Source organism: Theobroma cacao, chromosome 8 (genome assembly GCF_053813885.1).
Source record: "Theobroma cacao isolate CCN51 chromosome 8, ASM5381388v1, whole genome shotgun sequence".
Classification (NCBI taxonomy): domain Eukaryota; kingdom Viridiplantae; phylum Streptophyta; class Magnoliopsida; order Malvales; family Malvaceae; genus Theobroma; species Theobroma cacao.
In genome coordinates, this window is record NC_142646.1 from 25,362,379 (window position 1) to 25,376,912 (window position 14,534).

At 32.6% G+C, this 14,534-nt stretch overlaps 1 protein-coding gene across 6 annotated transcripts in view; it reads left to right on the forward strand.

Annotated features, from left to right (window-relative positions):
• The first annotated feature begins 495 nt into the window (after positions 1–495).
• The window catches only part of LOC18592805 (uncharacterized), a 43,943-nt gene continuing 29,904 nt past the window's right edge, over positions 496–14,534 (forward strand). For all 6 annotated transcript variants that reach the window (XM_088808763.1, XM_088808767.1, XM_088808762.1 and 3 more), the window contains exons 1-3: positions 496–1,244; positions 4,350–4,490; positions 5,546–5,689. In XM_088808763.1, coding sequence (XP_088664889.1) covers positions 527–1,244; positions 4,350–4,490; positions 5,546–5,689 — 1,003 coding nt within the window. In that variant the 5' untranslated portion in view covers positions 496–526. The remainder of the gene's footprint in view (positions 1,245–4,349; positions 4,491–5,545; positions 5,690–14,534) is intronic.

Sequence of the window (14,534 nt, forward strand, 5' to 3'; positions counted from 1 at the left end):
ATTTCAAATAATTACAAAGTTTTGATAACATTTTTCATTATAAATAATTTGTTACTCCATTTATATTACTTTTAAACTTAAAAGAAAATTGCGATTTGACTAACGGAGGATTCTCTAATTTGTCACTCCGTCTTGGACTTGGACATGTCCCCAGCAAAGAAGAAAAAACAATAACGAAATAAATCAAAAGAATACTTAAAAAAGTGGATTATATGGTTTGTTAGTAGTAATACTTGTGGAGTAGATAAGTGCTCAAAAAATATTAAAAAAAAACCAATAATTAAATATAAATATTTAAAGAAATGTTGATGTAATAATTAATCCATGATTTTTGTTACTGTTAAAAATTATGTCCTAAAGATCTGTCAATGTAAAATGAATATTAATGTCATATGTTAGAAAAGTCATACGTGTGGGTCCCTTAAATATGGAAAAGTTAGACTCTATTTAAGCAATGCTTAAGTTCCTAGTTAATTATTCCTCCCTTTCATCAAATTTAAGTTTCTTTTCTCTTACTCTTTGCCTGATGAGTAATCCCACGCTCATGGACAATATCAAATTTCATTTTTCTTTTATATTGCCAATACAATGTTTATTGATTTGCCTTACTATGAGTACGAGTACGAGTCTGAGTAATCTCACCACAGATCAAGCTACACTTCTTGAATTCAAAAACCAAATCCTTGATCCTCATGATGTCTTGGCCAATAATTGGTCCAAAACTAACTCAGTTTGTCATTGGGTGGGTATTTCTTGCACTGCGCGCTATGGAAGAGTCTCTGTCTTGGATCTTTCAGGCATGGGTCTTGAGGGAACTATTGCTCCACACCTAGGGAATCTCTCATTCCTAGTCTCACTTAACTTGAGTGGCAATAATTTCCATGGCTATCTACCCAAAGAATTGGCCAAGTTGCGTCGCTTGAAACTCATTGATTTGAGTTACAATGCTTTTAATGGGGAGATTCCTTCATGGTTTGGAGCTTTACATAAAGTTAAATACTTGATCCTCAGCAACAATACTTTCACAGGTACAATTCCTCCAACTCTTGCTAACATGTCAAACTTGGAGACCTTGGACTTGGGATACAATTTGATTCAAGGAGAAATTCCATATGAGATTGGTGATCTTCAAAAGCTGAAAATGTTTCGTGCACGAGACAATCAACTTTTTGGCTCTATACCTTCAAGTATCTTCAATCTATCCTCATTGAAGTTGATTTCTTTGGCAAATAATAATCTATCTGGTAATTTCTCTTCACTTAAGATTTTTCATTTTTTGGTTTTAAACTCCTACTACAAAAAGATATATACGTTAATTCTTATTACAATTCAAAAGTACTTTCTACTTCTAATTAATAAAAAAATGCAAAAAGAAAATATGAATAAGAATTAATAATAATAATAATAATAATAATAATAATAATAATAATAATAAAGGTATAGCATAATGGTATTAGGTAGTAAAATTTGTTATATAAAAGTTTTTTTGCGTGCATTTTTTTCAATATTTATCTTCACCAATACTTAAATGTTAAAAATAGTCAAATTTTAAATCAATTATTTTAAACATCATATTTTTTAATAGTTCTTAATATTAAAAATTAAAGGATAATGATACAAAAAAAATATTTAATAGATTTTTTTCCATTCACTCTTTGACTAGTAATAAAAATTTATGAAATTATTTAAAAATAATATTATTTTACATTCATCCTTTTTTGGTTCAATTTTTCACTTGACTTTATTTATTTATTTTTTATTTACGATTGACAAAAAGATTATATATTTTATTTATTTATTATTTTAAAAGTTATATTGTTAAGATTATATTTTGGTTTTCATTATTTTCTACTGAAGATCCAATTTTTTGTTTAAAATTCTTAGTACAAGAAGTTATACTAGTGTGATATTTAATGAAAAATTTATTTTTGTATTATTTTCAAAAAAGGAATAACTAAAAATTTATCTATGAGTCAAAAATTTTTTTGGTGGAAACATTCTAACTTGTATTTTTCTTTTCTCCTAAAGTAAATTACCATGCATGAGCTTGGATTCTAATCTTGAGGTACTTAACTTAGGGAGTAATTATCTTAATGGAAATATTCCTGATTGTATCTCAAATGCTTCGAAACTCAAAATTCTAAGTTTGAATCAAAACTCGTTCTCTGGCCTTGTTTCGAATATACTTGGCAATTTCAATTTCCTTAAGGAGCTACGCCTTTGGTCAAATCATTTAACCACAAAAACTCCAAATCATGAGTGGAGCTTCCTTTCTTCATTGGCAAACTGCAAGAATCTAAGTGTTTTACAAATTTCGCCAAATCCATTAAATGGCATTTTTCCAACTTCTATCTCGAATCTCCACATCACTACAAGATTTACGTGTCATGAATTACGAAATTAAAAGTACCATTCCTATGAAAATTGGTAGCTTAAGCAACACTAGAATTTTGGTGCTTGCTCAAAATGAATTGAGGGGATCTATTCTAAGAAGTATTGAAAATTTAACTAGACTTGAAGAGTTAGTTCTGGATTATAATAGTTTGGAAGGTAAGATTCTACAGAGAATTTGTAAACTTATATATTTGGTATCATTATTTGTTGCTTAAGATTGTCCATTTTTTATTTAAATTCTTACTACAAGAAGCTATATACAAATGTTAATTCTTATTATAACTGGAAAGTACTTTCTCAACGATTTTGACTTGGATACTTGGATATCCAAGTATCCAAGGGATATCTCCATTCAATACTTAAATGTTAAAATTAGTCAAATTTTAAATTATTTTACCTTTTAAAAAAATTTAAAAAAATGGTAATTATTTTTATAATATTTTAATCTTAAAAATTAAAAGATAACTATATAACAATAAATATTTAATAAATTTTTTACTTTCACACTTTATCCTCCAATAAATTCCGCCTTCCGTCTTCAACATTTCTTCATTGAAATATATTGGCGTCCAAAGCAATAGCCTATCTGGTAATTTGCTCAATAACATTTAATTACCATTTTAAACGTAATTTATGTTTGGAGTAGAAAATAAACTAGTTCTATTTATATGCACCCACTCACTGCATAGGTGAAAAATAAACTAGGTTTAATTTTTTAAAATGCACTAAGTTGCTATTAAAAATTAAATGTTAAAGATTTATTTCCTTCATTACTTAATTGTTAAAATTGGTTGAATTTTTAAATGCATTATTTTTAAATATCATAATTTTTTATAGTTTCTTAGTAGATTTAGCAACAGATATTTAATAGTTAGTTTTTATGTTCACAATTTTCATTTCAATAATTTGTGAAATTATTTAGAAAATTATATGATTTCGCCTTCATCTTTTTTTATTCAATTTTTTCACTTTAATACATTTAATAATATAGATATTGGTATGTAAATATTAAAAATTTGCTAGAACTTTATAAAATTTTATCAACAGTTTTAAATGAAATATTTCCTTGAGAATAACTATAAATGTTGTAACGATCCAAGTCCAACCACTAGTCCAGTAACTTTTTGGGCCTAAACCACAACGCCCCAGTCCGATGTGAGCTTTCACATTACTCTGGTGAGATCTTGGTCCTGTGGATGTGATGTGTGGCCTTGATGAAGATATCAAGGATTTGAGTGGGTGAAATTATGATACCCAACATCCCACATCTAATGTGAATGTGATTGTTAAAACCTATATAACAATCCAAGCCCACCACTACTAGCAACTTGAGCATAAGTTTTTAAGGGCCATGTGGTTTAGGCCCAAAAAGTTGCTGGGCTAGTGGTTGGACTTAGATCGTTACAAATGGTATCAGAGCTTGTGCTAGTTCGATGTGAGTTTTCACATTGCTCTGGTGATATCTTGATCTTGTGGATATGATGTGTGGTCTTGATGAGGACATCAAGGATTTGAGTGGGTGGGATTGTGATACCCAACATCCCACATCTGATGTGAATGTGATTGTTAAAACCTACATAACAATCCAAGCCCACCACTGCTAGCAACTTGAGCTTAAGTTTTTAAGGGTCATGTGGTTTAGGCCCAAAAAGTTGTTGGGCTAGTGGTTGGACTTGGATTGTTACAAAAGGTCTTAACAATCACATTTACATCAGATGTGAGATGTGAGAATCACAAATGTAACAACAAACTTCATATAATCTAATTTTGAATGGGCATAACTTTTTATTAGGTCTTGAATTAATCACAAAATATTTTAGTTTTACTTTATTTGTGCACTATTTAACTAAAAATTTAGGTGTGCATCTCTTTAAAAAAGGAAAAACAAAAATTTTATGTGTGCATCCTAATTTTTTTGTGGAATAATTCAAACTTGAATTTTCTATTCTTTTAAGGTAAATTACCATGTATGAGTTTGGATTCAAATCTTAAGGTGTTTCGGCTACAAGGGAATCATCTCAGTGGAAATATTCCAAGATGTATTGGAAATTTAACTAGACTTGAAGAATTAGATCTGGATTATAATAATTTGGAAGGTGAGATTCTAAATGGTATTTTTAAAGCTTATATATTTGGAATCATTATTTTCTGCTTAAGATTTCCCTTTCTTGGTTTAGAATTCCTACTACAAAAAGTTATAATTAATCAAAAAGTTACAAAAGAAAAATATGAATAAGAATTATTATTATTGTAGCATAATGGTATTATGTAGTAAAAATTTTTGATTATATACAATTTTTTTTGTAAAATGTTTTTTCGTGTACTTTTTTTAGGATCCATCAATACTCAAATGCTAAAATTAGTCAAAATTTTAAAACGTTTTTTTTTAAATATCATAATTTTTTTTTATAATTTCTCAGTGTTAAAAATTAAAGGATCATGATATAACAACAAATATTTAATAGATTTTTTTACATTCACTCTTTTTATGTTTCAATAATTTATGAAATTATTTAGAAAATTATATTGTTTCACATTCATTTTTTTGTTCAATTATTGCACCTGACTTTATTTTTTATTTTCAAATGACAAAAAGATTTTTAATTTTATTTATTCTGTATTTTAAAACATATAATTAGATTTAATAAAGTCATGTCTTTTATTTTATTTTATTTATTGAAAAGTTCCAAACGAGTCAAATAACCTCAATAATGATTTTACTCTTTGCAACTTTTTCTTTTTTTTTTCTTTCCTTTTCATATGTGCAAGTGCAAATAACATAACTCGAATCTAAGATCTTTACTCAAAATTTACGTAACACAACTAAACCAAAGTGACTTTTGCCATTATCATTTAGCAACTATTTGAAAAATAAAAACAAATGGTAAATATATAAAAAAGAAGATTGATCTAATTTTAACAAGGTAATATTATAGATGATATATATTACCCTCAAATATAGAAAAATATAGCAATCTTCAAATTTTACGTTATCATATAATGGAAATTTAACCAAGCTGAAGAAGTAAAATGTATTTATTCCTTTACATTCCTAAAACTTCAACAAAAGTAGAATTTTCATATGTAGGTGATTTTGATTGCAAATAGATTTTGATATTATTATTGCAATTTTCTTTTCCCACTTTTGCAGGTAAAATCCCAAGTGAGATTGGGAATCTTATTTTATTGGAGATATTTTATGCAGCTGAGATGCACTTAAGTGGGCAAATTCCACCTTCCATCTTCAACATTTCTTCATTGAAAAATATTGGTGTCCAAAACAATAGCTTGTCAGGTAATTTACTCGATAACATTTATTAAGGAAAATAATCTATACAATAAAGATGAATTGCCTAAATCAAGGTTAAGTCATATGATTAAGCTTATAATTAAGGAAAATTACAGCAAATTAGAATCACTAAGTCAAACCAAATCATATCAAATGAGATGGCCTTCATTACTCCCCCTCAAGTTAGAGCATGCAAATTAGAAATGCCTTACTTGATCAGTGAGTCATGGTACCGATTCCGTCTAAAGGTCTTAGTGAAAATGTCTACCAACTAAAACTGTGGTGAAATTGACCATGGAGCAAAAGTCTTAGACTGGATATGTTGTCTGATAAAATGACAATCTATCTCGATATGTTTGGTACACTCATGAAAGATCAAATTTACTGTAATATGGATTGCAGCTTGATTATCCCAAAATAATGGAACTTGTGTTGGATGTGAGACATGTAGATCTACCAATAGCCTGACAAGCCACACAATCTCACTTGCTATAGTAGCCATGGTTGTATACTCTGCTTTTGTGGAGGAACGAGAGATAACTAATTGTTTTTTGGACAGTCATGAGATAGGAAAGGAACCAAGGAAAATGATGTGTCCAATAGTGGACCTATGTGTCGTTGGGCAACTTGCCTAGTGTGCATCATAGTAAGCTCAAAGGGTTAACTGACTATGAGTAGAGAGCAATAAACCTTGGCCTAGAGACCTTTTCAAGTATTTAAGGACACACAAAGCTGCATCTAAATAAGGTTGACGCGGGTAGTGCACAAATTGACTTAACATGTGAACTGCAAAACTGATATTAGGTCGTGTAATTGTGAGATATAACTGTCGTCCAATCATCCTTTTGTACTGTCTTAGGTCTAAACAAAGAAGGCTTACATCAAGATCTAGCTTGATTTGTTGGTCCACGGGTGTTGATGCAGGCTTGCAACCAGTGAGTCCACTGTTTGCCAATATATCAACCATATATTTTCGTTGGCTTAAGACAATACCATACGGAGATCGTGCTGCCTCAATTCCCCAAAAAAATTTCATTTTGCACAAATCTTTAATACAAAACTCATGATCCAAGTGAGTTTTTAGTTGAGAAATCTTAAGTGCGTCAATCCCTGTTACTATAACATCATTAATGTAAATTAATACCACAACAAATGATTCCTTAGCTGAGCATGTAAATAAAAAGCGATCGACATGAGATTAGACAACACCAATGACCAGTAAAGAATTAGTGATTTTTTGGTACTAGTTTCGTGATGCTTGTCGAAGCCCATAGAGAGATTTCTTGAGATGACAAACTCATTGCTCCCCCTCTTTTGTAAAGCCCTGAGGTATTTTCATATAGATTTTTTCCTTTAAATCACCATGTAAAAAGGCATTGTTAACATCTAATTGGTGCAACTCCTAATTATGTATCGCGACAATCGCCAGAGACAACGTACCATGTCTAATTTCGCAACTGGAGTAAAGGTCTTATGAAAATCCACCTTTTCCATCTAAGTACATCCTTTGGCAACTAGTCATGCTTTATAATGTTCCACTATTCCATCTGGGTTGTATTTGATTTTGTACACCCATTTAGAATCAATGGCTTGCTTCCCTAGAGGCAGAGATGCCAAGATCTAAGTATTGTTTGCTTCTAATGCAGTTATCTCCTTAGCCATAGCATCACACTAGTGTTGAGATTTAATTGCCTGAAAAAATGACTTTAGCTCATTGATAGCAGAGATGACCACTAGAAATACATCGTGAGCTCTAGAAAATTTGGAATAAGAAATATTGTGAGATAAAGGATATATTGTCGAGTTTGTCGTAAAACGTGAAAAGTGCGAAGCAGGAGCAAGTAAGGGGGCAATGTATAATCATAACAAGAAAGTTTCTTTGAAACTTGTCATTGTCATTTGGCAAAAATAATGTTGTGTTGTTTTCCATGTGTTGAAGGGACATTAACGTCTTGAATATCTGTCCTTGGTTCAACCATAGGAGAAATTGGTTTATCAAGAATTTGATTGAAGTTATCTTCATTATGACTTAAAATGGGACTCTAGATTGGGATTGAAAGCTCGTGTCTTAGAGATGAATCATGTGGAGTCTTTGCCCTCAAGTCTGGGCTATTAACTTTGCAGCATATTAGTGTTTCTTAGGCATGTATCAGTGGTATAACATCATGTTGGGCCAGCCTAGGCTCTTGGGCTTGTTGTGGACTGGCTGGTGATGATGGGTTGTTAGCTTATTTTTGCTGTCTAATATTTTCAAGATCTAAGTGTCTTGGTGGTTCATCAAATGGACTAAGAGAAGTGATATGTGATGAGATGTCTATTTGACAGTCGAATTATTAACCTTTTCATCGATCTTGCCAAAGGGGAATATTTCTTCCCAAAACTGCACGTCTCATGAGACATAAATCCTTTTGCTTTCAAGATCATAGATGCGATATCTTTTATGTCCAAAAGGATAGGCTTTTTTGAAAACACTGTAACCACTCACTTGGATAAAGCATGCTTAAATCTCTAACACTTTTCAATGAACACTCAACCTCTCAATAGGCAACTTGTCCAACAACACTTATCCAAGATTAATCTATTGTTAATACCTTGATCTTTAGGCATAACTTTCATCATTAACCATAAATCCTTTTACTAACTTCTTCTCTCAACCTCAAATCCTTGAAAACTAACATTTGAAGTAAAAATAAAAACTTTAGAATTTTAGAGAGCTTTAAGATGAAAACTCATAAACTTTAATGCTGGAAAACCATTTCCTTACCCTAAAAATGTTGAAAATCAAGGTTAGATACTTGGAATCATGTTGGACTTGAAGAAAAATGGGTTTAGAGATTGAAAAAGAGTTGAGAGAGTGAAAAGGGGGTTTTTAGTGGCTCGAGAAGGGTAGAGACTATTAGGTCTTGAAGTTTTGGCCATATTTATAATGTGGGATATGAAAATACCTTTTTACCCCTTTTATTTTTGAAATTTAACGTTGACGTATTGATACTTTGGCCTAAGTCTTGATATGTTTGAAATAGAATGGTTTTGTTTGGGTATTTTGGCTAGACGTCTCGATGTTTTTTTGGGAATTTCATAAGTCTTGATGCTTTTGCATATGGTCTTGAGACTTTATTCATTAATATATTTCCAAGCAAAAAGTGTTGATACCTCCCAACAATGTCTTGATACCTTGGCTCTAAAATTCCCTTTTCAAGTAAAAACCAAGTCCTTTGACCTTTTCTAAGCTCCAACTTTAGGACAAACTCACTTGCCAACCAATTATAAATGTTTAAAAATGTCATTAGAACTCAAAGTTTACATGCTCACCAAACTAAGTTATGACTTTAACCTTATGGAAAGGTTGCGGTTACACATTCTCTCCCTTTTACAAAAATTCATCTTTGAATTTAAATCAATAGTTACTAACCTCAGTTTTGAAACAAATGTGGGTATTTTGTTCAATTCTCATATTTAGCTTCCCAAGTCACCTACACACTAGAGTGATTGGGCCATAAGACTTTCACCAAAGCTACTTTTTTTGAACAAAGTTTCTTGACTTGTCTATCCAAGGTCTTTATAGGTATTTCCTCGTATAACAAGTTGTTTTCTACTTGAATCTCCTCTTGTTGGATCACATAGGATGGGTCGGGGTTGTACTTGTTGGTGGCCACTTGAATCATCCTCGGTCAAAGGAGTTCCTGTTCACTGACCTTAAACTAAACAATGGGCAATCTACACTTATGCCCATGCAAAGCCTTATATGGTGCCATCTAGATATGAGCTTGATAACTATTATTTTAAGCAAATTCCACTAAAGGAAAATGTTGATTCCAAGTGATTCCAAAATCAACGACATAAGCTCGTAGCGTATTCTTTAAAGTCTATATAGTCCTCTTAGACTACCCATTTGTCTGAGGGTGGAATGTCGTGCTAAAGTTGAGCTTAGCTCCCAAAGCTTCTTGAAGCTTACCCTAAAATCAGTTAGTGAATTGTGTACCTCTATCAAAGACTATGATAACCAATACTTCATGCAATTGCACAATCTCAAAAATATATAGTCTCGTATATTGTGCTGCTCCATAGGTGGTTTTCATTAACAGGAAGTAAGAGGACTTAATCAATCTATCCACAATCACCATAATGGAATCACATCTCTTTCTCACGCAAGGTAATTTTGTCATGAAATCCATCGAATTTTGTTTGGGTACCGGTAAAGTTTGTAATTACCCTGTAGGTCTCTGATGCTTTGCTTTGACTTGTTGGCATACTAGACACTTAGCCACAAACTCGGCTACATCTCTCTTCAAGCCTTCCCACCAGTATGCCTTTCTCAAATTATGGTACATATGTTGGTCCCAAGGGAGTGTTAGAGGGAGATAAATAGCACTTAAAAAAATATTTTGAATGTAGCTCTTGAGCTTGGAAAATTTTTTGTATAATTTTGAAATAGAAGGTTCAAAACTTGTTGAAGTTAAAAGGCACCAAGTAAAGAAAAGGTAAAGAAAAGTGAACGAAACACAAATATTTATAGTGGTTCGGTCCCTTTGACCTACATTCACTACCTTGATCTCCCAATCAAGGATTTTCAACCCAACTTCACTAAACTAGTGGAATTAACAGTTTCTATTAAGCTTTTACAAAGTGAGCTTCTAACCCAAGCTTTAAACCATTACAAGAATCCCCAAGCCTTCCAAGCTTAGTCTACCCCTTAGAGTGCCTCGCACATTCTAAGTAAATAAGAAATGGAAAAAAGATGAAGTACAATTGATCACCTAGCTGATCTACGATGTACAAAATTTAGCTCAAACACTTTTACAAAAAATAGGAGTGAAATACAAATGTAAAAAAAAAGGTTTTTGTTATTCTATGGTCAAAATCACTCTTGGTAGCTTTTCTTACTCATTTTTGACCGTTTGAAACTCTATTTAGACTTGGAGGATGGTTTCTAGCCGTTAGAAACAGTTTTGGAGTAGAAATAGCCGTTCTTTTATCTTTCAGCGACTATTTTCAAATTTGTTGGCAGTGCCATGTTAACCGGTTAAAGGTGAACGTTAACTGATAGTGGTTTTTTTTCAAATTTGTTGTTAATTGGTTAAAGATGAGCATTAACTAGTTAAAGCTTTTTTGTCTAGTAGTCTACTTCATTGTGTTAACCAATTAAAGGGGGCTTTAACTAATTAAGAACTTTTTATCTTTAGACTCCATTAAGCACTGTTTTTCACCAACTTCCTTTTAATTGATTAATCCTCTATTTAATTGATTGAAGCTTCTTTTCCTCCAACTTTAACTAATTAAAATAAACTTCAATTAAAAATTCTTCGAATTTGAATATTTTCATTTTGGCGACCTTCAATGTTTAGCTTCATTTTGAATTTGAATTTTGATGCTTTTTAGGTAATTCAAGTTTGACCCTTAATCGATTAACCCCTTTGGTTAACTAATTAATAACCCTTTGTTTTGCGTCCAATACCCTTTTAACTAATTAAACTTTCTATTAACCAGTTAAAACCTTTCTGCTTGTCTTTAATGTAGCACCAAAAATTGCTTTGACTGATTAAAGATTTGTGTTAATCGGTTAAGACTGATTTGTCTTCATTAAAGCTCTTTTTTCTTTACTTGTTTAACCAGCTAACCCATTTTGTAACTGAATAGGCATCTTGACTTGCTTTCAAATAACAAATATATTAATGGATTTAAAAGTTTTTTTACACACTTAAATAATATGATTAGACACCAATAAATGAAAATGTTTTGTTATCATAAAAAACACATGGAGTCAACATTCTTTCTCTCATTGTTGATGATGACAAAACACTCATAGATTAAGAGTGCAATGCCTATGTTTATATTTTATATCTATGTGCATGTGAGGGATTACTCCCCCTTAATATGTGCACAAAAAACAATTTCAAGATTTTCCTTTAATCTTTAAATTAGACTTTAATGAATAAGGAATAATAAGCACTTATACAACTAAGTCATACAAGCTTATAGATATAGTTCAATAACTTCAAGATTCAAGCTTGTAACTATGTAAGAACAAATGTATGAGAGTTAAATCATTTCAAGAACTTGTCAAGGATCACTTAAATAATGTTTAAGCAAATTTGATCATTTTGTCATAATCAAAACTATAATAATTTTAAAGCTAACAACATCTTAGTGGTTCACGAGTGTACAACATAAGCAAATAAATTTTCCTCCTTTAGAATCTTTGTCTTGAGACCATCTAGGTTCGGCATATATATTCTCGCTCCATAGTGACGTAAACCATCGAATTCTCTAACAAAGTGTTCTCCTTTTCTCCCATGGGTATCTTCTACGGCCTTGGTCACCTATTCATCCTTATCATAGGCTTCTTTAATGTGGTCAATTAGCATTGACCTAACCCAAAATTGTGTTAATAAAGCATTGGTCTCATTGACTGTAAAATGCAATCCCATGTCTCTAAGATCATGGATATCTCTTACCAAAGGTCTTCTACTAATGGATGTATGGGCTAAGCTTCCTATGGAATTTTGGCTTAAAGCATTCATCACCACATTTACTTTGTCAGGATGATACAAGATAGTATGATAATAGCGCTTAAATAACTCCATCCATTGATGTTGCCTAAGGTTGAGATCTCTTTGCTCAAATATGTACTTAAGACTCTTATGATTTACATAGATCTCATATGTCTCTCCATAAAGATAGTGTCTCTAAATCTTAAGTGCAAATACAATAGTAGCCATCTCTAAATCATGGGTGGGATAGTTTTGCTTGTGCCTTTTCAATTGTCAAGAGGCATAAGCTATCACCTTGTCATGCTGCATCAACACGTATCCTAAACCCACATGTAAGGCATCATAATAGACTGTGTATTTGCCCATGCCTTACGATAGGCTAAGTACCAATGTTGGAGTAAGACAAGCCTTGAACTTTCCAAAACTCTCTTCACAAGCCTTGTTCCATTGAAACTTCACGTTTTTCTAAGTCAATCTAGTTATTGGTGCGGCAAGTTTAGAAAAGTCTTTGACAAATCATCGGTAGTATCCGACCAATCCGAGAAAGCTACAAATCTTTGTCACTGACGTTGGCCTTAGCCATTTCTTTATAGCCTTAATCTTCTTTGGGTCTACCTTAACTCCATCCTTGGAAACCACATGACCCAAGAAGCTAACACTATCAAGCCAAAGCTCACACTTAAAAAACTTGGCATGCAACTGGTGCTCTTTTAACACTTGTAATATAATTTTGAGATGTTGCTAGTGTTCCTCTTTACTCTTCGAGTACACCAAAATATCATCAATGAATACCACCACAAAGCTGTCAACGTATGGTTTGAGCCCCCGTTTCATCATATCCATGAAAGTTACCAAGGCATTCATAAGACCAAAGGACATAACTCAAGAACTCACAATGTTTGTACTTAGTTCGAAATGAAGTCTTAGGCAAGTCCTTTTGCCTAATCTTCAATTAGTGGTAGTTGGAGCTCCCTATAACTAGTCAAACAAGTCATCTATTTGTGGAAGGGGATATTTGTTCTTGATCATTACCTTATTTAGTTATCGACAATCAATACACAACCTGAGTGATCCATCATTCTTCTTTATGAATAAGACTAGTTTACTCCATGGTGACACACTAGGGCGTATGAAACCCCTATCTAGTAAATTCTTTAAATGATCCTTGAGCTCTTTGAGTTGTATCAGAGCCATATGATAGGTGGTATGTATATAGGTCTAGTATCCTGTATTAGATTGATACAAAACTTAACTGCACACTTTGGGGATAAATTTGGTAATTCTTTTAGAAACTCATCAGGGAACTTTACAACAATTGGCACATTTGCCATGTTACCTATCTCCATTTGGGTATCCATAACCAGAGCCAAGTACCCAGGCAACCTTGCCTTAATGACCTCCTTGCCACCATGGCGGATAACACATTGGTCGGTGCCACACTACGGTCACCTTGAATGGTAAAAGATGACTTTATTGGGAAATCAAATCTCACTGACTTATGATGGTAGTCCACACGAGCATAATTTGGAGAAAGCCAATCCAAATAAAAAATAACATCAAAATCCAATAAGTTTAACAAATTCAAAGTAGCTTAGGTGTCTTTATCCTTAATTCGGCCTATGTAAGCTACATACTCATGTTTTGCCGCAAACACCTCCTTTGAAGGTGTGGACACTGCAAGACACTATTCCATCCTAGTGCACTCTCTACCCATATGTAAAATATAGTGAAATAAATTAACGTGAAGCACCCGGATCATACAATGCTCTAGCATTAATAGAACAAATAGGTAGAATACCTACAAAAATTACGTTAAAGGTTTAAGCATCCTATAATTTCAGTGCAAAAACACTAGCCTACCTTTGGCTTGTAACGATTTGTTGTGTAGATCTAGATGGTCTACCTTGGGAAATATTGGCTACGCCTTTACCCCTAGCTGCCCTAGTCTCTTTAATGGCTTAAGTTACTATGGACAGAGTTGGTAAAACAAGCTAAACTATTCTGTGTGAAAACCCTTAAGACGAAATCCTTGAGCAATCCATCATCATGTGCCTTGACCGTGTACATTTAAATCAAAGTCCCGTAGCATGGTGACATGAACCTTTGTGGAACTTTTTGCACAAAGGGTGGGATGAAACAAAATAACCACCTTAGCTAGAGGCATGCTGCCTTGCTGATGTAGTAGTCCTTTTATCTTGTCTGTTTCTAGTACTAAAGGACTTACTCCTCTACTAGGAGCCTTGTGCTTGAGAAGTCCTCTATTGGTTATAACGGTCCACAAAAGCAGAACCTCTACTAGCACTACCCTCTTTCGTACCCTGCTAGCTCTTTCTTCTAGCTCTCTTAGTCCTATTTCGAAC